The sequence below is a fragment of the Triturus cristatus genome, chromosome 9 (assembly GCF_964204655.1).
Source record: "Triturus cristatus chromosome 9, aTriCri1.1, whole genome shotgun sequence".
NCBI classification, from domain to species: Eukaryota; Metazoa; Chordata; class Amphibia; order Caudata; family Salamandridae; genus Triturus; species Triturus cristatus.
Genome location: NC_140592.1, coordinates 1,146,340,170 through 1,146,367,116, shown reverse-complemented (window position 1 = coordinate 1,146,367,116; position 26,947 = coordinate 1,146,340,170). Strand labels below are relative to the sequence as shown.

Below are 26,947 nucleotides of genomic sequence, written 5' to 3'. Positions count from 1 at the left end.
TCTGAGGAGGAACTGGACACTGGAAGTGCATGCAAAGGGTGATCTAATACTTCAATGAAAAGTAACTGGGTTACTGGGCATGTGACAAGTGGTCACGTCTGCCCCGTTTCCACTTGTCTTGGGATGTGAGGACAAACACTGCCTGTAGAACTGATGGGATGAAAACTCAAGCTTCACAAAATACATAAAGTATCCTCTGAGATGCTGCTATCTTTACTAACTCAATGTCTCTCAGTTTGAATATTTCAAGTGCAGGAAAGTGCTGAAGACCACCCTCTTCCCTCCAGACCTTCAGACAGAAGTATTATGATGTATTATTGTACCGACCAATCCTTTGCCCACCACAAACCACATACATGCAGTGTCTGTAACCGCACAACAATAACCCACTGCCACCATTGCATCTGTATCATATCTACATCAGTGCGTTGCTTGCTGCACCCAGAGGTTGGTTCAGTGGCAGCGGCATGCGGGGTACCACACCCTCCGAGGTATCAGACAGATACATATCCAGACTTCCTACCTCCACCCCACCTGGGATGTAGTGCTGGGGACCATTTGCAGGTAACGCATATGAAAATGAGGCAGACCTCTTGGTACTGGAAGAAGTCCAGGAGAAGATAAGTGGCCATCTCTACGGTGCCGTCCACATCCAGATCAAGACGGTGTAACGAAGCACTGCGTATTGTTGCAGCTGACCCAAAGCTACTCAGGGACATTTACACTATTACAACAGCTCATTTTCAATTCTTGTTTTAACCATTGAACGGGCCATTTTTCAGTTTTATGGCCAACACCACGTGGTCAATTTTTGAGGGTTAGTGTTGTTTTTCACCCCTGCAGTGCTGGAGATGATTGCAGGATGACAATGATATTCTGGGGAAAAACATAGCTAAGGGACCAACCTGTCCCGGGGAAGCTTTCTCCACAAACCCGTTTCTCCAGACTGTGGTCCCAAGATATTGAATCCTTGCTGGTGAATGCCATTCGTGGTAAAATGCAGTTCCCTGCAGTCCTTTTGACAGAATCCCAAAGATTCCCTTTTACGGGGCGCTCCACCCTCCCATTCACCATTATTTTCCATCACTTTTTTGCATTAAGGTGGCCCTGCCTCTGTGCCCTTAGGGTGCCTGTATTTATTATTTCCAAGTCGCAGAGGTGCCCTGTTCGTGGAGCGTGGGAGGAGCATACACCACCCTCCGCTCTTTTCTCTCCTCCTCTCTTCATCTCTCTCAATATACCCAAGTAGTTTTCTCACCCTTTCTCTCGCTCCCCTCCATCCTACCCTCACCTGTAGTCTAGTACCACTACCCAAACCGAGTATCTTCACTCCTGCATAGGGCCTATATTGTAGACGCTCTACCACTACGTCTACCCTAGTACCTCTACCAATCCCCTAGTGCCTCTTGCCCGACCTACATGTAGTGCCACTCTCCCAGATCACACTCTAGACGTCTACCTTTTTCATACCCAGATCTGACACTTCCTATTGCATAATACTTCAGTACCTTAGTAACATAGTACTTCTGCATCTGTACATACCCTAGGACCGCTACCTAAACCTAGCGCCTTTACTCCTGCTTATACTTTAGTATTTCTAGCACTAATTATGCATTAGTACCTCTATCGATATCCTAGTACCTCTTTGCTTTCCTATATTCAGTACCTCAACCTCAGACCATAGTGTAGACCTCCATCGCTGTCCATACCTCGTAGATCCAGCAGTTCGTAAAGCATAATGCTTCAGTAACATAGTAGCATAGTGCTTCTGCCCCATAGCATACCCTGGTTCCGCCACCCTTACGTATATTCTACTACCTCTACTCCTACATATACCCTTATTCCTCGCTTCCCTCTCTCTTCGTTACTCAAGCCCCTTTTCTTCTGTCCTATGTTCTTGTACTCCTCTTTCCCACGTGACCTTGACATTTTATGAGCAAGGGTTTATATTACTTTCGGAAGTCAGCTCGATGTCATCAGGCTGGCATTCGTTTTTTTAAATGTTTTCCCTGAACTGAGGTAGTTCCCCCATGTGAGAGCATCCTGCATCACCCAAGAGAAGAGACACTGTCTCAGGGAGGATGAAAGATGCAGCAGCATCAGGGCCGGGCTGGCCATTCTGCACCTTTGGCATTTCCCCAGTGGGCTGTCGGCTGAGGGGCTGCTTTCAGAGGAGGATAGGCTGCAGGTACTGAAGCATGCCACTGGGGGCCCATTCTGGTCCTGGCCTCCTGCAGGGTGGTGTTGGTTTGAGCATTTTTAACAGGACTGAATTTGATTTCCAGTCCAGCCCTGAGCAAAACCCCAGACTCAGCGACTGCCAGACCCTTCGTGGAGAGACCAAGGAAGGCCTGTGGGGCCTTTCACTCTTGGTGGACTTGTCTGTATCTCAGCCTCCTCCTTCTCTGTCCCCCGCCATGCTGACCCTTCGACCTGCCGTAAGCAGGGGCTCACAAGGTATACAGTACTGGCTCTCATCCGATTTCCTTCATTTTTGACATGGCATTTTTTGTTTCAGTATTCACTAATTAATGTTTTTTACGGGATTCATTCCTTACTGCTCATTTGCATTTCATGATTTCTTGTATATTTTTCTCCTCTTCACCCTGACCTTGTCCTGTTTTTACCGCCATGGAATGATACCTGTCCGTCATCTATTTACAGGGACTCTAGTGTTTGTTTCCTTCGTTACTTTACTATAGGATAGTTTAAAATGCTCCTTTCAATTGAGCAGGAGAGAAGCTTTCTAGTTCAAACTGAAGATAATCTACAACTATTTCCCCCAGTTCTGTGATGCAACTGACGGTGTTTTTCGCAGTGCTGCTTCAGAAAGAGTGCACAACATAAAGGGGAGGGCTAACAGGAAACACCCTGCTCTTGCTCACTCAAAAACCTTTTATTTTGAAAGGTTGTTACGAATTAGACAATGACGTGCCATAATAAAAAACTTCATACCTACATGTAAATGTTAAAAACACACAATCGAAGAAGGTTGTATGTCAGTTTAAACCACTGAGTGAATTTAATTATTAGAGTGCTAACTGGTAAGTAATTTACCTCTAAGCGCTTTCGAATAAGATGCAGGACGAGCTGTTGAATTCAGACCAAAAGCGGCTTACAAGTCAGGTATTTCTTTCTGTGCTTCCGTGCGTTATTCATGGGTTAAAATATGTTCTTTACTTCCTGCCTCAAGGGTCCTGATTCATTTGATCACGTTTTTGATAAGTGTGAGCGATATTATCTGCAGTTTAATCAAACTAAGCACGCTCCTAGAACTCCGAGCACGGATAAAGTTGTTAAAACATTTCTTCAGATCTTAGAAATGATTCAGTGCAATATAATCCTGAGCCCATGTCGTTTATCTCATTTTGTACTTTTATGTTCACTGACAGACTTTAATAACCCCTGATTACAATGCTAACCAGGAAGTGAACAAGTCACGCCCGTGCAAGTCATCATTTTCACATGCCATTACTGGAAAACTCTGCAGACATTGGCTGTCTGCCAAAATGAGTGAAATATTGTGACTTCAGCCAGGACTGATTTTCGACATGGCTGCTGTGTCTCTAACAGCAAGATGTGCCAAGAAGCATTGGTAAAGACAACGGGTCTCGCTTCCGTAAGATCTATTGGCTTTGTCAAAGTGCTTTTAGCCATGTTGTAAAGCAGCATGGTTGCATTGTTGAAAGTGAAAAAAACATAGGTGCACAGTTGAGGGAAAATGTTGCTGTCAGCGCTAGCAAGAGATTGAGGGGCATATTTACAAGGGAATGGAGGAGTGTGGTGTTGAGCACAAAATGATAACGTCACGCTCCCCCATTCTGAAAATGCAGGGATGCACCGTATTTACAAAGATACTGCGCACCCCTGTGTTTTCCCTAGCGCTGGCGCTAAAGTAGGCTGCCTTGTGTCAATGCAGGCACCCTTGCACCATGGTACAACGGTGCCTATGTTGAGGGAATTATTGTTTATGTGCAGGAAGGTGTCCGTTCCTCCACATAAACAATCACAATGGCGATTTGTAACTTCTATGTGTGCTGCATTGTAATGATCGTTTATGTGCAGGAAGGGACAACTTCCTGCACATAAACAAACCTTCATGGCATTCATGGCGTTTTGCTGTTTCTATGTGTGCTGCACAATACAGCACACATAGAAACAGCAAAAACTAAGAGAAAAAAAAGAAAGCATTTCCCCTCATTTTACCAAGTTAAGACTAAGTTTTCCTTGGTCTTAATTTTGGTGCTGACTCCTATTTACGCCACCCTTGTAAACATGGGTCAGTGTCAAAATCAATGGGTGTTGCGACTGAACGCCCACCGGAGCACCCATTGTCCACCCCTTTCAGGCTAAGAATAGCGTAAAAGGGTGCCTTATTTATAAGGTGGCGTTAAGCCACAATAAGTGGCTTAACGCCGCCTTGTAAATAAGGCGAAGCCCCTATCACCACAGGAACGTTGTTAAAAGTGACGTTCCTGTGGTGATAGGGCCTTGTAAATATGACCCTGAGTGCGCAAAATGAAATGCACCTCAATTGTTTTTGGCAAGTGAGAGACAGCTGTGTAGAACAGTTTTTTTCAGGTGAGAAATATTTATGAAATCTGTGCTGAGTGAGGAGTAAGTCCAGTGAGTAAGGAACTGATCTGTTGCAGGTGGACATGTGGGATATTGACCTTCTCTTTGGATATGAGACAGTCAACTCAGTAGCGGCTCGCTTTCTAAACAAGAAGTTGGGCGGGGAGGGGTGGAGGTGTGGGGATAGGGGGGAATATAATAAATACATTAAAAAACACTTCTGCGCTGCTGGCCGCCGTCTCGGGATTCTTCTCCTCGGGATCCCTGCACACTGTGCAGGCTCCTGGTGGCCAATCAGGACGCAGCTCTCATGAGAGCAGCACCGTGATTACCCTGAGCAGGCTTGTTTAACGCTCGCTCAGGGCCTAGGAGCCTGTGCCTCTACTCTTCCCAGTTGAATAACACAACTTGGGTGGCGAGAGATAAAAGTGCGCATGATGGTTTGGACGCCATTAAACAGCCGGACAAACCCTCATGCGCACTTTATAGTGTGCACCACTCCCCTGAACTCCTCATGGCCCGCCCAGACTTGGCTGCCTGCAGAAGAAAGACAAATAAAATGATAATAAAGTGGTTTTATTATCATTGTTTTTTTGTCTGTTTCTGTCTGCTGCCTGGCACTCACGCAGGGGACGACGCTCCGCTGCCGTAGCGGAGGAGCCTCTGCTGAGTCTACTACTTGCCAGAGCTGAACATGCCATTCTGCCACTCATGCAATTTCCCAGTGGCTAATTGGGAGGTTGTATGACAGCGGCAGCACGGCTAAACCGCGTGTGCCTCTACAACGCTGCCCGAACAATGAATGCGTCTTAACAACGCATTCCTTACCGAGCATGCCTTTACCATGCAATTTCTTGGTAAAGGCGTGACTGGTAAAGGGCTATGTTTGGTAAAGATCACACCCCCACAACCCTGCTCTGAGCCCTAAGAACAACCCAGAGCCCTAAAAACAACCCTGACCCCTCTTGGGCCCTAAACACAACCCTGACCCCCACTGAGCCTAATAACAACTCTGAAGCCACTGAGCCCTATAAACAACACCAAATCCCCCACTGAGCCCTAAAACCAACCCACCCCTAAAACAACCCGACCCATAAAACAACCCCAACCCCCTCAGCCCTGAAAACAACCTCACCTTCCGTGCCCTAAAAACTACCCTCACCCCTAAAGACTACCCTCTGCCCCCCAAAACCAAAAACACCAGCGTCTTCCGATTCTTCCTCTTTCTGTGCCCGCACATCCATTCATCTACACCGCGCAGTGCCTTAGCCACACATATGCGTGGTTAAGGCATCTACATGGTTAAGGCAAGCATGGGTGCGCTTGCGGGGAAACAGCACATAAAGGCAGTTTCCCGATTGGGTTGTCATAATCCAACCACGAAAGCCAACATTGCCCATTCCTATTGTGGCCTCTGACTGCGATGACACAAAAGGCAATGAGAGGAATGCATGGACATAGTCCAAACCACTGGCCGTTGTTCTGCATAGCATTTCAGCCCATCATAACTTTCCCACTGTGCCGCTCTAGACAGAGGCACGCTTGAAGCAAATCAGTACTGGCCTTGCTCCTCATGGGATAGTCCTTTCCTAGCTTTTAGGCGAGGCCCACTCCAGAAAGGAACACTAGCAACCCCGGGTCGGTTTCTGCCTTATAGGCCTGGTCAGTGAGGTCTAACTTGGATGCAGTGGCAGAGTGAGCCAGGGGCCCTCTTCTGGTCAAACCCTTGGCCACTCAGGGCGTTACATTTATCACACAACATGTGACAGTAGGAATGCTTGCAAATAGTTTCAACCACTGACAATGACTCTAGGTAGCATTCCAACCCATCATTTCTGTTTAGAGTTGACAAAAAATAATGTACTGGAATGTGGCCCGAGTGATTGCCAGCGGCTGAGTTTAATTCAAGCATTTTCCCAAGCATTTCATCCATCACCTTGTTGTTTGTTACAGTGTCGGTCTCCTGAGAAGATTCTTGCAAGGCCTGTTTTTGGTTTCTTGTCTGGTCCCGTTCCCTGCCCTGGTGCTGGTGTGTTCTCAGTACCCTGCGTAGGAGGGCAGCAAGGACAGAGCTGCTCCTTTTCACTGGTTGACACATTTGGGTGAAGGCACAGAGATGTCTCCCTTCTCTCTTCCCAATTGGAATATTTGCCTACAAAGAAGACTGGCGTTCTTTCCCGGTTAGCGGAGGGCGTCCACAAGCCAGTGCTCAGTAAGAACCCACCAGGCATCTCTTGAACTGGATGCGCCATGCTCATGCACTCTTTAAACCAACATGCAGATATAAGCAAAGCTGCAGCCTTAATTCAACATCTTGGTTATGCTATTAGAGAAGGGTGGCGGGGGCTACGCGTGGGGGCAGGGGGAATACAATATAAAAAAAAATTAAACCTTTCGCCGCCGGCCACTCCAGCATCGTGCCGCCTCTCCTCTTCCTGCCTGCTGGCCGCAGCAGCCCCTGGGACAGACTCCCATCCAATCCCCGTGCTGCAGAGCAGCGCAGGGGTTGGTCGGAGCAGGCAGGAAAGACGCCTTGATCAGACCAGGGAGTCTGTGGGGTTTCTCCAGCCTGGCTCAATGCAGCTGGGCTGGAGAAAACCTAAGTGAGCAAGTGTGTTTTGGTCGGCCTGAGACTGCAGACAAAAACACATATGTGCACTTAGGGAGTGGAGTAGCACTCCTCCCCCCTCCTCCCCCCTCCCATACCTTGGCCCCGCCCCTCCCAACATCGCTGGCTAAGAGGCGTAAATTAAAACGATGCAAGAACATTGTTTTAATTTACATTTGCTGGCTCTGAGCCAAGCAGTGAGGTGACGCTCCTCCGCTACTGCGTTCCTATGGCGATAGGGGCGTGTAAATATGCCCGTGAGTATTTTTCACAACACTGGCTGGCCTCTTAATAGTGCCTTAGGTTTGTTTTTCATCATTAAAACACTGCCATTTTTACAAATATAACTTTTTCAGGTAAGGGAGGGTGCTGACACAGGAGGACATTAGGGAAGGTTCCTCTAAATCCCTGTTTCGTCACAGGAGTCAAGCATAACTTGAGTCTGGGAAAATCAAGCCATCACGCTGTGTCTGAAAAGTTTACATATGTGTAATGTTAATATATGTAATGTGCGAATCCGACAGCACAGTCCAGTGTCTGGTGCATATTGCAAACGGGCCTCCGTCCCAATTGCTTTTCGGTTTCTTTAATCGATCCGAGTCTGATTCCCCACACCCATGCTCTTCTAAATATAGCGCCTCCTGTTTAAGATGCTTCTGCTGCTATAAAGGTGTCCAGCTATAAAGTTCCACTGCTCTTGGAATTTGGTCTGGAATATTTCTAATACCGTAAATAAAATGTAAAGAAAGACATTCCGAAATGAACTTATCATCGTACAGAATACGGAGGCATGTTATGATGAGATGTGCATGGGCTCTGACGTACGTTCTCCAAAACTAGAAATGTTTGTAACCCGCTATCTCTATGGTGCCCCCTACAGCCCAGCAGATAACACTGCAGCCCAGGAGACATCTGTTCATCTTTTGTCTGGTTGATTGAGAGTTGAATGCTGTGTGTGTGTGTGAGGGGGGGGGGCGGGGGCAGAGGGGCTGGGGAGCCTGAATTATTTTATTGCACTTGAGACTATATCATCTTTACAATACTTTTCCAGGAATGTTTTATGGTTTAAGTGCCATAGCAATAGGTTACTGTTGTAAAATGTTAAAGGATTTCTTAATAAATCTTTAGTAGAACCAAATGTTCTGTGACCTCAAATATAATGTAAATGCAACGAGTCTTGGACATATAAACAGCAAACGATGGACCGACTGTACATAGGGGATTTACGACCAGAAAGACTACACTGTGCAAAAACACAGGGACTACAAATAATGGGTTATTTCAATGTACCAAACTCCTTTTGTGAGACAGTAAAGCCTTCTAAAAGGTCTTTTGGCGACCCTTTCCGATTTAAAAATGTAAAGGTGTAAAGGGGGCGTTCCCTTTGTGGTTTCTGAATGCAGTTGTGTTGCAAACCACTGATTTGTTACTGACTCTCAAGCTGAGTTGGTAACTGATTTGCAACAAGCATTTACAATGCAATACGTCTCGCAATTGTGAGATTTTGAGCTATTGGCATTTTAAATGGCAATGTCTTTTATAAAATTAAAAGGCATTGTTATTTACATACCAATAGGTCAAACTTTGGCAAAAGCAAGACCTATTGTAGTGCAGAGCGCGGTGTCTGTGAAGCTGACGACGCGCTCACCAATAAAGTAAAAAAAAAAACAGAGCGCGGTGGTCCTGAAGCAGGCGTTGAGTTCAACATTATAGATAAAATTTAAATAAATGAAACTGAGCGCGTTGTCCCTAAAGTGGGCGCCACACTCAGCATGCTAGTCTATAAAAATAAAAATAAAAAGGTGGAATAATGTGCGGTGTCCCTGAAGCAGATGCCGCATTCTTCTAAAAAGTAATTAAAAAAAAAAAAGCGTCGCCATTGTGCTGTGAGGGTAGGGGGCAGCCCCTTTTAAAGTTAGAGTGGCTAAGTGTTCCATACGAAAAGCAGCTGCCATTCATTGTCCTGTGTGTGTGCGCTGCAAATACAAGAAGTAGCCGCCATTGTCCCCATTAGGCAATAAACAAAATAGTGCTCACCCACTTATAACGCAGAAGGTGTAACAAACCAAGTAAAAGGTCCAGTCGTTATGGGAGGTAACAAATGTAGACAAGGTGGTACCAAGGAGGGACTTACAAGCCTATTTACGAATCAGAAGCCAGCATTTACGAAGGACAATGGCACAAGCCAATGACGAATATGGGTGGAGAGTGGGTGGGCTTCCAGTGCATACTCCAATACAGCATCCTCGGAGAGTGAGCAGCACATGCACGCTGCTTCTCGGCTCGAACCTAAAAAGGAAGCTGTAACTGACGAACAGCTTACCTTTGGGAACTATAGCTGCCATCCTCAGGGGTAGCAGACTGTGGACTGGATGCGCCACAAAAACTGTCCCTTGAGGGGAGTTGCTTTAAAAAAGAAATTCCCTTACAACATATGGATGGAGGTGTGCTCTCTCTTGCAGGCCATTCCGGGGTTCGCAGACCTTCCCATTGGGTCTCAGCATAACTCTATACGAATTAATATTAATTATGTAAGAGGTTTTTCACCAATCTCATGGGAATCCACATTTTGCAAAGTGACTGATTAGTCGCCACTCACATCCTAAAATGAAAGCCAGGCTGGTATGGAACAATAGTCTGCACTGCGAATAACTTTTAGGACAGCCAGCCCTACATCCTTTCACAATCTTTCATTCGCCTAACACGCAAGCTGCTTACATTCAGACACCTCCGCGTTCATCTGCATCTACACACACCGACAAACCAGTTTTTTTCTCGTATGCAAAGTCACACATGCACACTGTGCTTTATATATGTATGTGGTATTGATATAGCACGAATCTAGCAGAAAGATAGCAGGGCGCTGTAAGGCAAAGACAGCCAATGTGATCGGAGGTTATACTACTGAATATCAAGCCCAAGAAATTCGAAATTCAAGAATATTATGGACAAATTATCGAGAGACAAAGTATCAAATGGTAAGTGCAAATAGAGAAATAAAGATTTATTATTCCTCTAATCCACATCTACATATCTTGAAGAGAGATATATATATATCACCAAGGTACATATATGTGGAGTTAGGTATAGAAATCTGTGCTTTCTTTTCAATACTCTAGATTCTATATTTTGTCCTCGATATTTGCATGCCTCGACATTCTGCATTCAATATTCAGGATGCACACCGTGATGAGAGTGGTAGCTGGGTTCTAAACCTGAAATTGACAGTCTGAGAGTTATGAATGACCTTAAGCCACGCTGGGAACATCAGCATATATCACAAGTTCATGGCGTAGAGTTTCACCTTAACTTTGTCATAGGATTTCCAAGCCTGTTGAACCTGGCAGGTGTATAGTCCATTGTGATTGATAGGTGGAGGTTCCAGTTTTTGGGCCGCTTGCAGGATTCTGTTTCAGACTCTGTAGTTAAGGATTCCGGCAATGATTAGGTGAGGTTGGGCTCCCGGGCAGAGGTGCCTAGATGCCAAAGACCTGTGGTCCCTCTCCACCACAAAGCCAGTAGAGAGCTGGGAGGCCGGCACCCATGAGCTGAGCCAGTCCTTCAGGAATTGTTCTGGGGCCAAGCCCTCGTCACCCTCTGTGAAGCCCCCAAAGCAAAGATTGCAGTGCCGGACTCTATTCTTCACATCCTCTGTGAGTTCTTCCAAAACTACAACTTGAAAACTGTGGCTTGGAGTTTACCAGAGTGTCCTCCACCGCTGCGACTTGTCCCTTCTCCTTGGTGACTCTACACACACACCTGAAAGATCTTGTCACAAGAGGGACACCTCCATTCCCCCAATTTTAGACTCGAGCGCCATTTGGGAGGCCTGGATTGCCAACAAGATGGCTCTAATGTCTTCCATCAGAGAAGAGGCTTTCGGGGTGGCCCCCGGGTCTTAGGCCTCACAGTGTCTCGAAGTTGGAGCTTTGTATTTGTCTATCTTAGATTGCTCCTGGGCCCCTGTAGGTTTATCGCGGACCATGAGCGAGCCGTGCCGTCTGGTGCATTAGCACAGCTAGAGAACTGGGTGATTGGGTGGCCAACCGTCCAGGGCGGGTGAAGTAGTCCATGGGAGTGTATGTACAGAATGGAGTGGGAGGTGTTCAACAGCCAGCTAGCTCATCAGTTCGTGCGGTTGACAGCACGTGCAGCCATGAACCTCCGTGAACTTAGTCCAACTCACCCAGTTTTATTCACCCTCGCGACGTGGTCAGCCCTTGGGGTCCCCCAGCGCGCGGTCAGAGGCAGGTCCCACCTGGGCCAGCTATCTGGGCCAAATCTCATCTGGAGAGTAGAATTCCCCGATCCCCACCAGCCAGTGCCCAGCCTCACCTCCAGGCCCGGGGATCCCGGCCACCACAGCTGTCTCCAGGTGAGTGAGCCCCCAAGGAAAAGGGCTGTGCGGCGCCACTGAGGGAAATTAGTGAGCCCACTCCCGAACAGGCGCAAGGGGACTGATCATGCTCCAGGCCCTCACTGGTGCAAGGTGGATGTCTCATATCCCATGATGCCCTCCCGGGCTCTAGCAGTATCCCATGTATGCAGCAATGCATCCCCCACCAGGCGGGAAGGACGAGAAGAAAGTAATGGACGGTACCGCCTCCAATGCCGGAAACATAGGTTCTTCTTTACTGTATGATGGGGCCCTCAATGGAGCCCCCCATCTGCCTCCGGCCACAATGTGAAGCCTCGAGCTCAGCTCCAGTGCCGTGTGTCCACGATCTTTGGCGTGGGCCTAAACTGTCTCGGCCATCCTCCGCCGCCACTTCCAGAGGCTGTGGTGCAGCCCCCCTAAGTGTTCCAGCCCACCCTGCAACGGTGAGGCATCGTCTTGCAAAAATACTCCTGTCAACATCCAGGAGTTGTACGGCATGAGTGTGGTGGTCTGGAGCTCTAGAAAAGAGCGACCACCATCTTCGCCTGCTAGGCCAAGCCCCGACATCTGCAACATTCTTAACGGCAATCCTGCTATCACCGGCAATGCAAAATCACCAAGCTTTGTTCTTGGAAAACAGCTAAACCTGCAATATCATTCCATGAGTAAGAGCGCAACTATCCAACTGAGGCTATTGCAGAGGATGAAATAGGCCACACTAGATCTCAAGACCATTGTCCAATCCCATGTTCCTTCAAGACAAGATTATGGCATTTCTCTTTTTATTGGCTTATCTAAAGTCCACCTTTCTCCTGATAGGGCAGTTCTGCAGTGATTTGTCACTGGAAGTAAAAATTTCGACCACATCACCCATGTTTTACAAATGCTTCGATGGCCGCCCATTTGAATGAGAACACTTTACAAGACTGCCTGTATCACTTATAAAGTATCACACCCAGTCACCTTTCCTATGTGACCTACAAGATGGAAATCTCTGGTCGCGGACGGTCCATACGAAGGGTAGAATCTCTACTCCTTGACCTGCGGGTAGTGAAAAAAAATCACGCATCATTACTCAAGCCATTGCAGGTCAGATTTTAAAACTCAAGCGCTACCACCTCTCCTGCAATGTTAATGAAGGACCTTATGCTCCTATTCCAATTACATTTTTAATCTAGTTACAAGAATCTGCTTTGCTTTTTACTGCTTTGATTAGCCGACTCTTTTTCACGGCTACGATCTTTTCTTCATTTGCTCCAATTTTGAAGCTTCTGCCTTGTCCGTGTTGCTTCAGTGCTGTGTTTTTTTACCTCTCTTGTTATAGCATCTTCTGTATTTTTTATGCATGGAGTTTTACGTTCTCTCTTTAGTCTTGCACACTGTAGTAATCAGGTCCACACTGGTAGGTATGATTCAGATGATTTATTCAGGTTAGTTACAGGATCAGTAGTACAGCCAGTGTAAAGCCAGAGTAGAGACAGTGAAGAGCCAGAGAAGAGCCCTTAAAGAGCCCCACCAGGAGCAGCCAGCCAGGCGCTCAGCCCATCTCCAACTGTGTGTTTCACAGATCAACATTCCACATGACATCATCACCCAGTGTTCCACTGATGGAGAAGTAAATAGGAAGAAACACACTGTACCAAGATATAACATATCCTCCTTCCTTCCAAACGAATAACCAAACAAAGAAATAAAGAATCAGATAAAGAACTCAGAAGACCCAAACTAAATAGAAGAATACAAGGGCGAACAAAGCGAAGGTAGAAAAGGAGAAAACAAGCAAAGTTCTTAAGGAAACAGAAAATAAGGAAACAGAAAATACTTGTTTCCCATCCTCCTTTCTACAAATGAGAAGAAAAAAAACGTCAATGAGTACTCCCTCTGCACTCCAACTGGCCAGGTGGGTGTGCGAGAGAGCAATCACATCAGTAAGAACAACATGACAGAGAAGACGAAGAATGCGTAAGATTAATCATGCTGCCCTGTGATAGAATTAAAGATAACAAAACATTTTTTTAACAGCACTGGGTAAAACAACAAAGAAAGATCTTAGCACCCAGTGAACATGAAGTTAAAGCGCAAGGCGACTTACATTAACAGTAACGTGATGCGCAGGGCGGCTTACACACAAAAGAGACAAAAAAAAACATGAAGCGCAGGGCGACTTATACATACATAACATGAAGCGCAGGGCGGCTTATACTAACATGAAGCGCAGGGCGACTTATACACAACTATAACGTGAGGCGCAGGGCGACTTACACACAAAACGCAAAACACATGAAGCGCAGGGCGGCTTATACATAGATATAACGTGAGGCGCAGGGCGGCTTATACACAGATACACGGGTGAGGCGCAGTGCGACTTATACACAACTATAACGTGAGGCGCAGGGCGGCTTACACACAAAACACAAAACACATGAAGTGCAGGGCGGCTTATACATAGATATAACGTGAGGCGCAGGGCGGCCTATACACAGATACACGGCGGAGGGCGACTTATACACATTGATGACAAACAAAAACACAAATGTACTGTCATCACAATACATAGGGGTGGGATAACCACCCACCAATACCAAAACACCATACATGTAAGGCAAAAACTTATAACATACAAATACAATGTACCATTGTACATACCTTAGGAATTACACCCACAGGTATAAAGGAGATAATCCAAATACCTACCCCCATGTAGGGGTCACTAACTGGGATTAAAACCCAACTTCACCCCTCTTCTAAGGGATAAACAGTGATAACTACCCACTAGGAGACTAAGACGTCCCAACTAATAACAGCGTAAAACAACTATGGCATCACGACCTAAATTGAACACCGTAGAACACCAGAAGACAGTGCCCTACGCCGGTGAGTGTCCACTAGCCCGAGTATTCACACTAAACTACCATACATTGTGAATTTTATTTTCCTGCATTGTAACACGTACGAATCCACTAACCGCACTTGAATACGCTACATATAAAATACGGCGCTAGAGTGACCTTGAAGAACTCTATGCCTGCTCAACAACTGTGCACTTTGAACCTTCATGGATGAAATGAGGTGACTGCCTCACGACTGCGAAGAAGATCGCCGTTTCCAGTTCTGAGGTGACTGCCTCACGACTGCGAAGAAGATCGCCGTTTCCAGTTCCTAATCCAATCGCATAAACACTGGATTGTCCCTGGAGATCTTGTCGTCAAAATAAAACTTTATGTAGAGATAAAAAAACAGCGTGGCTGGCAGCAGATAGCGTGATGGCAAATACGAAGACACACAGAAGATTGCTCGTAAACACAAGATGGCGGCACGTCTTTTCACGCTGTGCCGGGTGACTCCCGGCATCAGTGTGCACCAAAACGACACAAAGAAGCATGAAGGAATCCGAGTTGGAGGTGACGTGGGGACTGTGAAGAGAACAGCGCGGGACGAGAAGAGTGTACAGGTAAGCGCGTGCTTTGCATGGCTCGTGCGCGCCCGCTTTAACACAGAACCAAGACGGTTGAACTGCCATATCAAGGATGCAACTGGGGCAAAAAAAAAATAAAGATAAACTCACCCCACAACTCGAAATACCAAGCGTCCACCACACGTGCCATGTGAAAAAAAAAAAAAAAAAATGCCTGCGCCGAAATAAAACATGCCGATTCCTCTCACACAAACTCAGGGAGAGCTTCATTTCTCCTTGACATCCAAAGCCCCATACGATGTACAAAGTTAACGATCCATTTTGGGAAGGCAGTAGCGAGGGGAAGACTACATTAACGATGACAGCTTGTCTCTACATGAACGATGAGAGCTTGTCTCTTGTCACTAGATTGATACATGAGCTTGTTTGAAAGACGACAGCTTGTCACTTGTTACTTGTTTTGGCAGAGTACACCCTTGTTCCTAAAATGTTGAGACGCCTCTCCTGAGGGCACAGCATAGGCTTACTCTCTCTTTAGGGCACAGCAGAGAACACAGCACTTGACCAAGGCGTTGGGCTTACCCTCACCTGAGGGCACAGCAGAGCACAAGCTTATCCTCACCTGAGGGCACAGCAGAGCACAGGCTTACCCTCTCTTGAGGGCACAGCACCTGACACCAGCTTTGAAGAATGTCAGGCTAGATCTGCAACTAAACAGACGCTGTAGGCACAGCAAACATAGACTTTGAGCTGCAGATAATACAGGAGCTGGCACTGTAGCGTTGAGGGCGACCGTTGTAGAGGTCACTGGTGGGGCTGTGAGTGCCAGAAGTTGAGTTAACGCAGCTGTAGTTACAAGAGTTGCTTTTATCTTGAGAGTAGGTACTCCAGATGTCCTCAGAGGTAGCAGAAGCAGGTTCTTAGTTTCAATTCGTCGCCAAAAAGATGTAGTAATCAGGTCCACACTGGTAGGTATGATTCAGATGATTTATTCAGGTTAGTTACAGGATCAGTAGTACAGCCAGTGTAAAGCCAGAGTGGAGACAGTGAAGAACCAGAGAAGAGCCCTTAAAGAGCCCCACCAGGAGCAGCCAGCCAGGCGCTCAGCCCATCTCCAACTGTGTGTTTCACAGATCAACATTCCACATGACATCATCACTCAGTGTTCCACTGATGGAGAAGTAAATAGGAAGAAACACACTGTACCAAGATATAACACACACATTAGGTAATCTTGCTCACTACAGCTTCTCAAGTCCTTGTTCTTGCTCCCTCCACTCGCTTGTACAATACAGTTTGGAGGGTCTCTACGTCATCATGTGTATATATATTTTTTTGTACTCGCGTTGCTGCTGTGCACATATGTAACATTGTCTCTTTAACTCTACTCGGGTAGCTTTGTCTCCCAATTGTAAAGTGTTCTAACGCCTTTGATCACATTTGCTCTATATACAATTGCAAATAAACACAACAATTGCATCTTTGCTGTGTGCGTGCAGCTGTGGTCTGAGGCCCTAACACAACACTGCAGACTGCTGGGTCTAGTGAGTTTAAAGTGCTGCCGATGCCTGTGTGGCTAGGGTTCGGACCGGCCGCCTCATCTCCATCTAGTGTGGCCGCCTCAGTGCACCTGTGAGCAGAGAAGGACAACAGCAAATCCTTGACCTGGAATACAGTTCAGTGCTTCACCTTAAACCATCAGATGGCCCCATTAACGGAAGAGAAACCTAAATGTTCTATAAGAGGCATCAGCATGTCTGCTGAGAACAGGGTCAGATTGTCCTTGGCAGGTAAAGTGACCACATTATTGGCAGTAAAAAAACACAAATCTGGCTCTGAGCGAACAAGAGCGTCCAAGAGTGTTGAATGGAATACGAGAACGAGTCCCAGACGCTGGCCAAGGAGCGGGAAAGAGAGGCAGCCCTATTTTACCTTATCTGTTCATGGAAAATAAAAATGTAACTCTTGTGACACTTAAGAAAGTACATCAGGAGAGTCCGTGGTCAGCTAATTGTATCCCCTGGAATTTAGGGGAGCAATAGCCAGGCCATGAGTGTGTCTGGGATGTAGGCAGAAAGGCTGAGGTGGAGTGAGATGGAAAACCACCATGCAAAGGAGAGGGACGAGATGAGGCTGCTAGGGAGGGAACTGCAGTGTGTTGGGATGAGGGAGGCTTGGGTCCCAGTTAGAATAAGGGGGGAGGGGAGCGAGGGACTGATGCAAAGATGCTGATTGGTCCATTGAACTGTTAAAGCGCCCATACTGTCCCTCTTCTTGCTCTAGTCTGAGGTCTCCAGCCACGGGATGAGAGCAGCTTTTTGTTCCAATGTTTGAGTAAAGCTGCATTATTAGTTATCAGTTGATTGACAAGACTCGAGTCCACCTACCATGCCTTACTATGCCTTGCATCTAGAGATAAGGTCTGGCTAACAAGGCCCCCACCATTGACTGTCTTCCTTACTGCTGGAGGGAAAGGAAGGCCAGGTATCAGCGCTGCAGGTGCACTGGAGGCTATAACCTTGCAGGGCAGCCAGCTATCACTGTCAGTGATGCAGTGCCCAGTATATCTACCTGCATGCAGTGGAGGGAAGCCAGCTATCACTGTCACTGATGCAGTGCCAAGTATATCTACCTGCATGCAGTGGAGGGAAGCCAGCTATCACTGTCACTGATGCAGTGCCCAGTATATCTACCTGCATGCAGTGGAGGGCAGCCAGCTATCATTGTCACTGATGCAGTGCCCAGTATATCTACCTGCATGCAGTGGAGGGCAGCCAGCTATCACTGTCACTGATGCAGTGCCCAGTATATCTACCTGCATGCAGTGGAGGGAAGCCAGCTATCACTGTCACTGATGCAGTGCCCAGTATATCTACCTGCATGCAGTGGAGGGCAGCCAGCTATCATTGTCACTGATGCAGTGCCCAGTATATCTACCTGCATGCAGTGGAGGGCAGCCAGCTATCACTGTCACTGATGCAGTGCCCAGTATATCTACCTGCATGCAGTGGAGGGAAGCCAGCTATCACTGTCACTGATGCACTGCCCAGTATATCTACCTGCATGCAGTGGAGGGCAGCCAGCTATCACTGTCACTGATGCACTGCCCAGTATATCTACCTGCATGCAGTGGAGGGAAGCCAGCTATCTCTGTCACTGATGCAGTGCCCAGTATATCTACCTGCATGCAGTGGAGGGCAGCCAGCTATCACTGTCACTGATGCACTGCCCAGTATATCTACCTGCATGCAGTGGAGGGCAGCCAGCTATCACTGTCACTGATGCACTGCCCAGTATATCTACCTGCATGCAGTGGAGGGAAGCCAGCTATCACTGTCACTGATGCAGTGCCCAGTGTATCTACCTGCATGCAGTGGAGGGCAGCCAGCTATCACTGTCACTGATGCACTGCCCAGTATATCTACCTGCATGCAGTGGAGGAAAGCCAGCTATCACTGTCACTGATGCAGTGCCCAGTATATCTACCTGCATGCAGTGGAGGGCAGCCAGCTATCACTGTCACTGATGCAGTGTCCAGTATATCTACCTGCATGCAGTGGAGGGAAGCCAGCTATCACTGTCACTGATTGATTGATTGATTGATTGATTGATGCACTGACCAGTATATCTACCTGCATGCAGTGGAGGGCAGCTAGCTATCACTGTCACTGATGCAGTGCCCAGTATATCTACCTGCATGCAGTGGAGGGAAGCCAGCTATCACTGTCACTGATGCAGTGCCCAGTATATCTACCTGCATGCAGTGCAGGGCAGCCAGCTATCACTGTCACTGATGCACTGTCCAGTATATCTACCTGCATGCAGTGGAGGGCATCCAGATATCACTGTCACTGATGCACTGCCCAGTATATCTACCTGCATGCAGTGGAGGGAAGCCAGCTATCACTGTCACTGATGCAGTGCCCAGTATATCTACCTGCATACAGTGGAGGGAAGCCAGCTATCACTGTCTCTGATGCAGTGCCCAATATCTACCTGCATGCAGTGGAGGGAAGCCAGCTATCACTGTCACTGATGCAGTGCCCAATATATCGACCTGCATGCAGTGGAGGGAAGCCAGCTATCACTGTTACTGATGCAGTGCCCAGTATATCTACCTGCATGCAGTGAAGGGAAGCCAGCTTTCACTGTCACTGATGCAGTGCCCAATATCTACCTACCCACCTGCAGTGGAGAGAAGCCGGCTATCACAGTCACTGATGCAGTGCCCAATATCTACCTACCCACCTGCAGTGGAGAGAAGCCAGATATCACTGTCACTGATCGTGCGCTGAAAATCTACCTACCCGCCTGCAGTGAAGGGAAGCCGGCTATCACTGTCACTGATAGAGTGCGCAAGATCCATGTACCCACCTGCAGTGGGGCTATCCCTCTCTCTGATACAGTGCCCAATGCCTACCTGCCTACTGTGGGGGGCAGCCGGCTATCACTGTCACTGATATAGAGTGCTGAAAGTCTTCTTGTGGTTAATTTGTGCCTGTGGCTACCAGGGGCCCACAAGCATTAATTTTAGTCGACTGGAACTCTTTTGATCCTGAAAAATCTGTTTTTGGCACCACATTAGTGTTGTGTAAACTGTGCGATAGGTATTAACCGTTACAACAATAATGGGGTGCCTGTCATTGCAGCCTGAGAGATAGAGGAGGAGAGATGGGGGATACATGCAGAGAGAAAGAGCGGGAACATGGAGAGAGATGCAGAGAGAGAGTGAAAATATGTGAGTGTGAATGTATGTGAATCAGGGCTTTATGGGGTGCAGGCGCTCAGCACAAGCACTATTTAAAAAAACAGACTTTGACCTCTGTAATAGTCTTTCAAAATCTTAACTTTACGAGCAAACTCAATGATTTATTTCTCGACAATATGTGCAAGAACCCATTTTTGTTCAAAAAGCTTTATCAGTTTGTTACTAATGAAAAGCAATACAAAAGAAATGACCTTGGAAGAACCTTTCTTTCAGGTTCATCATGATAGGGTGGGTCTAAGGACTAACCCCAGATTTCTCTCCAAGGGGGTCCCCAGCTTCCACCTTAATCAGACAATTGAGTTACCAGTCTTCTTTCCACCTCCAGAATCTGTAGCATACTTTAGATGTCAAAAGGCTGTTAATGTGCCATGTTGACAGAACAAAACCTTTTCGTAAGACACAACAATGCATGTCCTACTCAAAGCCACCCAGGGAGCATGCAATTTCTAAGGCAGGGGTTGCACGCTGGCTTGTTAAGTGCATCCAAACTAGTTAAGAGGTCTCTGACTGTCCCCCCCCCCCCCCCAGTCCTCATTCAACTGGCAAGAATGGGGCTTCTATGGCTTTCCTAGGGAACATACCATTAGCTGATATATGTAAAGCAGCTACTTGGTCCACTCCTCATTGTTTTACTAAGCACTACTGTATGGATGTCCTGGCTAGGATGTTCTACGCACACTCTTCCAGTCTTCTGCAGCACCACAGGCTAAGACACCACTTTTTGGAAGGACTGCTTTACAGTCTATCCATAGCATGTGTATCTACAGCTACACATGTCACAAACTGAAAATGTTACTTACCCTGTAAGCATCTTGTTCTTGTCATGTAGTGCTATAGATTCACATGCGCCCATCCTCCTCTCCGGTCGCCTGGAGTCTGTTGCATATGATCTTAGCTTACATCTTTCCTTCACATGTTCATCTTTACTGTATTTCCCCAAGCCATCTATATCTTCACCCTCCACACGTAAAAACAGTTAACTATGGAGCTGATGTCCATGCGCATTACCTATGATAGGTGGAGTCACCAAATCTTGTTACTCGAAAAGACTTCTTCGAACAAAAACAAGTTGCACACGTCCGAGCTAACACCAGATGGTTTGAGTATGCCCAGCATGTGAATCTCAACATGCCATGAACAGATGATTGCAGGTAAGTAACATTTTCCTTTTCACTTAGGATGAGCCTGCTTTGTAATCACTATATTTTCCATGGTTAATCGACCTCATGATAAGGGAACGGCGAGGCCAGGGTACGGAGAAGGGTGTGGTGGGCGTGCACCTTTGGAATTTCTTGCCTTGCAAAGGCAGTTAGGAAATTGGGGACAAAGTACAGTTTAAGGTACAATTTGAGAGAATTACTATGTGAGAGTAGTTGTGCTGCCTCACAATTCTGTAATATAAGTTTCAAAGTGGCTTCAGTGTTTTACCACCCTGATGATACTCCTCAGAAGTACTTAATAAACAGATATTATGGTTACAGATCTAGAAAGTCTCAAATAGATCTCAACTAGGACCACAGCTATTTTGATCACACTTAAATCATGTAAAATGCTGACAACCTACCCATGACTGCATGTCAATATCATAGCTCATTTGTGCCTTTGTAGTTTGCCTTTTTCCTGGTGAAAATTTGCCACATGTTTTATTAAATTGTTCAAAATAGTCTGTTCCACTAAGGCAGCACAGGCATGGACGTTGTTGCCCTGTCAGACTACAGCTTGCCACGTTGAGAGTTCTCAATTGCCTGGTGGAGAGCTCTTTGCATTAAGTAGATCCACTGCCACGATGGATCTTCGCATTGCATTTTAAGTTTGCTTAGTGGTCTCCATGTTTGATACAGTTGCTCAAGAAATGTTTTATTTCCCGAAAAACAAACACCCAAAGCGGAAGTTTTTTTTTTTTTTTTTTAAACAAAAACTAATGGCCCTGACACCTTGGGACTTTTCTCCTCTGATGATGAGGTAATTGTTTATTTTTTTCTGTTCTGGATCACCAGGCTTTTCCAGGTGGTTTTGAACAGGAAAAAAAGTAAGTTGGACTATCTGGTCTAAAAAGGGACAATGGTCATAACTCCATTGAAATGTTGGTCTAAGGTTTCCACGGGCAAAGCCAGTGGGGGCACTGCCTGAGGAAGCATGACGGTCCTCTGATTCTAAACACAGTAGGCGGATTTCCGGTTGGAGGGGCAGGAGATACCGCCAAGTTTGTGACAGACTCTAAGTAAGCCTCTAAGTATATTAATAAGTCATACAGTTCCAGGCCACCAGAATCAATGCTTTAAATGGTAAACATAGATTAGTGTTGCCCTCTGTGTCACTGTAGCTTTTTCCCTTCTGGTGAAGTGTCCATTACCATTCCATCCACCCCACTGCAGCCTGAAAGAGACCTGCTGGAGTTCTATGTATTAGCACAAAGCATGACAAGCTTTTCCTTACCATTGGGATGAAGTAAGCCCATGTGTAGGCTTTATGAAATATCTTCACTTCTACTCTTGTAGATGCAATAAACCGACTTCGCTGTCCTGTATTTTCCTGGCTCTAGTTTCAGATTTACGTTAAACAAAAAGCAGAATTGGTCTATTAATGCTAGCGTGGTTTAGAGCTTCTGCATCATCATTTTCTTTCAGAGATGTCCAAGGGTTTTAAAGCTAGATCATCCCAGTTTACTTCTGAGTAGCTAGTGTGAGCATAGGCTGTTGTGGTGGTTGCACTGCTGACAAGGCCCACCCTAAGGCCTTGTTACAAGTGCTCGGAGTTCCTCAATAGGCCTGTAATCCTTCAAGATTTAAGCAGTCAGCTAATTTAGTGCAGACCTACAGCGATGGGGGGAAATGATAACCGGGTGAATCAGATCCAAAGTTACAGATTCACCTGGTAATTCAGGGTTTAACCCAGAATTCCTGCTAATCCCATAACCCTGAGCCAGCAGGGCCCCTGTCCTGTTAACTTTGTGGGTGCAGAATTAATAACTCCCATTTTGGAACTTAGAATAAGGTATGTCGTAAACACCTTGAGATACATCTCATTCATAAGTACGTTTCTCTGTCCAGACTGTCCTCCCTTTCCCTTTGGACATATTAGCCTGCCCACGAGCACCTAAACTAGTTCTACCTCCAGTAGCTCTTAATCCTCCCTATTGCTGCTGCTACTACTACTACTACTACTACTACTATTACTTCTACTTCTTTTACTACGTATAATAATAAGAATGCTGATGATGCATTGTCTTGGCTCTGATGTAAAAAAATGGCTAGATAGATAGATAGATAGATACATAGATAGATAGATAGATAGATAGATAGATAGATAGATAGATAGATAGATAGATAGATAGCTAGATAGATAGATGATAGATAGATAGATAGATAGATAGATAGATAGATAGATAGATAGATAGATAGATAGATAGATAGATAGAAGAGTTTCATATATGCAAGTGTAGCCTTGGTCTTTGCCACTTCCATAGAACTATTAACTAACAGGACTAACTGTTTTCAGAAAAGGATGACAGTCTTCCAGGAATGAGAGAGGTCTGCCGCCCTTTCCGTCTTTGAGATAATGTGAGATAGAGAGTAGAACAGTGCTGGAAGATCTCAGAGTACCTTCAGGCCTATAAAAGAATGGACCCAATATAAATCAAGCATTTTGAAAACAAAGTTACTTCATTTGGATGTTATTGCACGTAGGCTGCCTTTCTAAGAGCCTTAAAAAGGGAGATATTTGCGCGAGCTGTCTTTTTACCAAATGGTTTGGTTGTGCCCCTGGTTGGAGCAATTCTGGGGGTCTCTCGAGTCGGAACTTGCAGACGTATTGGGGTTGGAGGTTCCTCATGACCCACGTCACTCACTGCTGGGAATCACGAACGGGCTGGATGGGTCCAGAAATGAAAAGTTATTTTTTAATACAGCCATGATCGTGGCCAAGCGGGACTTAGCGGTGGCTTGGATAAGACCCGATCCACCTGATCTGGGGAGGTGGCGTAGAGGGGTAGATTGGTGCGTGACCCAGGAGAAAGCCTGTACATGGCCAAGGGGTGCGGCAAGAAACATCATAGAGTGTGGGGGAAGTGGTTGAGTTATGTTGAGGGTTTCGAGTAACTTGCCCTCATATTTTGCCTGTGTATGTCTTTTGGGGTTCGTGATTGGGGGTTGCATTGATTATGGGAATGTGATTTTCGTAACGATTTCTGTGTATTTCTGCTTCTTGTGTGCGGTGGGCAAAAACTCAAGGCGGACTGGATTGTAGCCTAGAGTAATTACCAGTACCATTAACAATGGCAATCCACTCTTCACGTTTTGTCTCAGGATAATATTGAATCCCTTGTGCACCCCTGGTACTGCATACAGGGCAGAGACACTAAATACCTGTAGAAAATTATACCTCACTAAATCCAAACCAGAGACCTACCATCCGAGATCCCATGTGACTAACCCACCATCCTTCCAAAGGATAACTACACTGGCAGTTGACTAGCTGTGTAAAGGATCAGATTCTTGTATTCCCTTTAATATACCTCGAAATCAGATCCAACTAAATATGGTTTTGGACCACTTTGAAAACAGAACTCCTGAACAGCTGAACTCAGAACTAAACAGGGTTTGGGATTGAAGAATATTGAACATGGTAACTCACCCTACCCTATAGGACAGCAACTTCCCATTTCAGACATTAAACTGTATGTCATCTCTGCCAGAACTCCGAAGGTATCCCAAGCCGACATGCAGCACTTTGCAAGCTTGAAATAATTACAAGTAGCTTTTTCTATAGCTTATTTCAAATATAGTATCGCACAATAATATTGCTTCTTTCAGGCTCTTGTTAGTATTCAGTCACAGTCCAGTTTACTTTCTCCATTACCTTCCAATCTTTGGTGATTTAGTGTTCCCAAATGTGAGGTTAGTGCACTCTTCAACTACAACCATTCAAATTTTAAAGGGTAACAGAGAATGGGCCTGATCCACAAAGGGGCTCCGCACTCATGGCAGAGGCCCGCAGTCGTGGGGATGTCTCAGCACTCGACCCAAATCTCCACCAGTGGCGTAACAAAACTTGCAAGACCCCCCTGCAAAGTACATGAAGGGGACCCTCCATGCTCCGGATCCAGTTAGGAGGTCTCAGGCCTGCCTGTTTACCGTGCCAGAGGGGGGCCCTTGAAGGTTGGGGGTCCCCCGGACCTCACACTGCGGGGCTGTCGAGACTTTTGTTATGCCACTGATCTCTGCAATGAGAATTCTCATCGTGGAGATTCCGCCTCGAGTGCGGAGGCTCCCCAACAAATGCTGGGCATCTGCAACAAGTGCGGAAGCCCTTTGTTAATCAGGCCACTTGCCTTCTGGTTATGTGTGCACACCACAAATCACATGAACCACTACATTTGACTAGGGATCAATTATTGACCTATGTTGAGAACTTATTGAGAACTAGTCATGGCTACCGTTCTAGAAGGCTGGTCCCAGGGCAGAGAGTGGTACAAAACAAAAGAGGACTCAAATGTCAAATATCAATCTGTTGTTTTTCCAGGTAGGAGAAGGAACAAAAGCATTTCACCATGAGTGATGAGTACCATGAGGGTCATATCAAGAACCTGCAAGAGCAGCGCATGTCCGTACAGAAAAAGACCTTCACCAATTGGATGAACAACATCTTCGCTCAGGACACCGTAAGTACAGCAACTTCTATATATGTTCCCCTCTACTCATCACTTATATTTTTCATTGCTCCCTTATCTTTATAAAAGTACGTCTTCTTATGTCCTATGTTAGCCACTGATATGTACTCTCTGTCCCTTACTTAAAAGAAACGTGTTTATGTCCTTTCTCTCATCATTAATTCAGAAAAAGTTTTTGGTTTTATGTCTTGTGTTTGTTGCAGGTATTTTGGTTCTTCCAATTCTAAAGAAACATCTGTATTTATGTACTGAGTTAGACATTAGTATATTCTATGTCAACCCAAGTCTCAAACGTTTCTTCATCGCCATGCGAATATGTGACTTTACAACCCGTTCAAAATGATCGTGGTACGCTACATCGCAGTTTTTACAATGCAAGTCGTTACAACAACTTGCGCTGGAGGGCGCTGGACTTAGGAATAGTATGATTTACTAATCCAACACCAGCCTACGTACAGTAGGGAAGGTGTTGGAATAGTAAATCATACTATTCCTTAGGTTAGAGCACCGTGATGTAAAGACATTGTGATGCAATGACCGCATGGTAATGGATGTTTCCCTCGCCATGCAGACCTTTGACAGCCAACCTGAACCCCGGTTATGTAGGGATCTGTGACAAACGCATAAGACCTGGTATGTCGTGCACTCTTTCACAGGCAGCCAAATAAGTGCTTTGAGATGTGGAGAAATGGAACAGTGTGATAGAGGACCCTCTAGAAGCCTGGTTGCTGGGCTTTAGATCCGTTGTATTCAATGTAGGAGACCCGTTAGAAGGCTGATGTAAAGAGAGTTGCAATAGCCAATGTGTGAAAGAACAATGGCATGGATCTCCAATCAACGAGTGTCTGGTGGAAGTAATGCTGATGTCTTGCAAAGCATAATTAGTTAGTGAAAACAAGATAAGTAAGGGCATTGATTTGCTTCACAAAAGTCAAAGATACATCCAATATAATGCCTAGATTCTTAGCCGTGTCTTTAGGGTAAGGAGCTCCACTAAGTTCAAAAGGCCATGAAGAAGAGGACCCTAGCAAGCAGGAGCCATTCAGTTTTTTCCACGTCAGAAAGCCATGGCTGATAAATAGACATGGAAATTGCTAATGGACGAGGACAACTACAAAGGAAAACACAATCTGCCTGTCTCCCGCATACAAAAATGAGAGAAAGGCAAAAGTCACGAATCATGTCAGCCAATGGAGTGAGGTTAATATTAAAACGAGTCTGACTTAGTGAAGAGCCTTCTGGTACCTTGTGCAGAAGAGGATTAGGGTGAGAACCAAATGGAATAAAGGGGATTGATTGGGAGTGACCTTCCAAAAAGAAGGAAAGCCACATAAATGTATTGTCTTTATTGCCAATAGATTGTAACTGGTGGTGAAAGATGAAGGTGGCACTGAGGTCTAATAGCCCTAGTGTGGCGCTTCCTCCCTTGGCTAGCATCATGCAGATGTTATTTATGAAAGCTAATATGGCCATCTCAGCTCCATGAACCGGGCAAAAACTGCTACTATTTTCCATAAAGGCAGAAACTTAGATAT

The 26,947-nt window shown here is 46.0% G+C and overlaps 1 protein-coding gene across 1 annotated transcript in view; it reads left to right on the top strand.

Annotated features, from left to right (window-relative positions):
- SPTBN5 (spectrin beta, non-erythrocytic 5) overlaps positions 1-26,947 on the top strand; it is a 1,776,766-nt gene that overhangs the window by 9,823 nt on the left and 1,739,996 nt on the right. The window contains exon 2 of the mRNA XM_085627084.1: positions 25,265-25,403. Within this exon, the coding sequence (XP_085483210.1) occupies positions 25,293-25,403 (111 nt within the window). The 5' untranslated portion in view covers positions 25,265-25,292. The remainder of the gene's footprint in view (positions 1-25,264; positions 25,404-26,947) is intronic.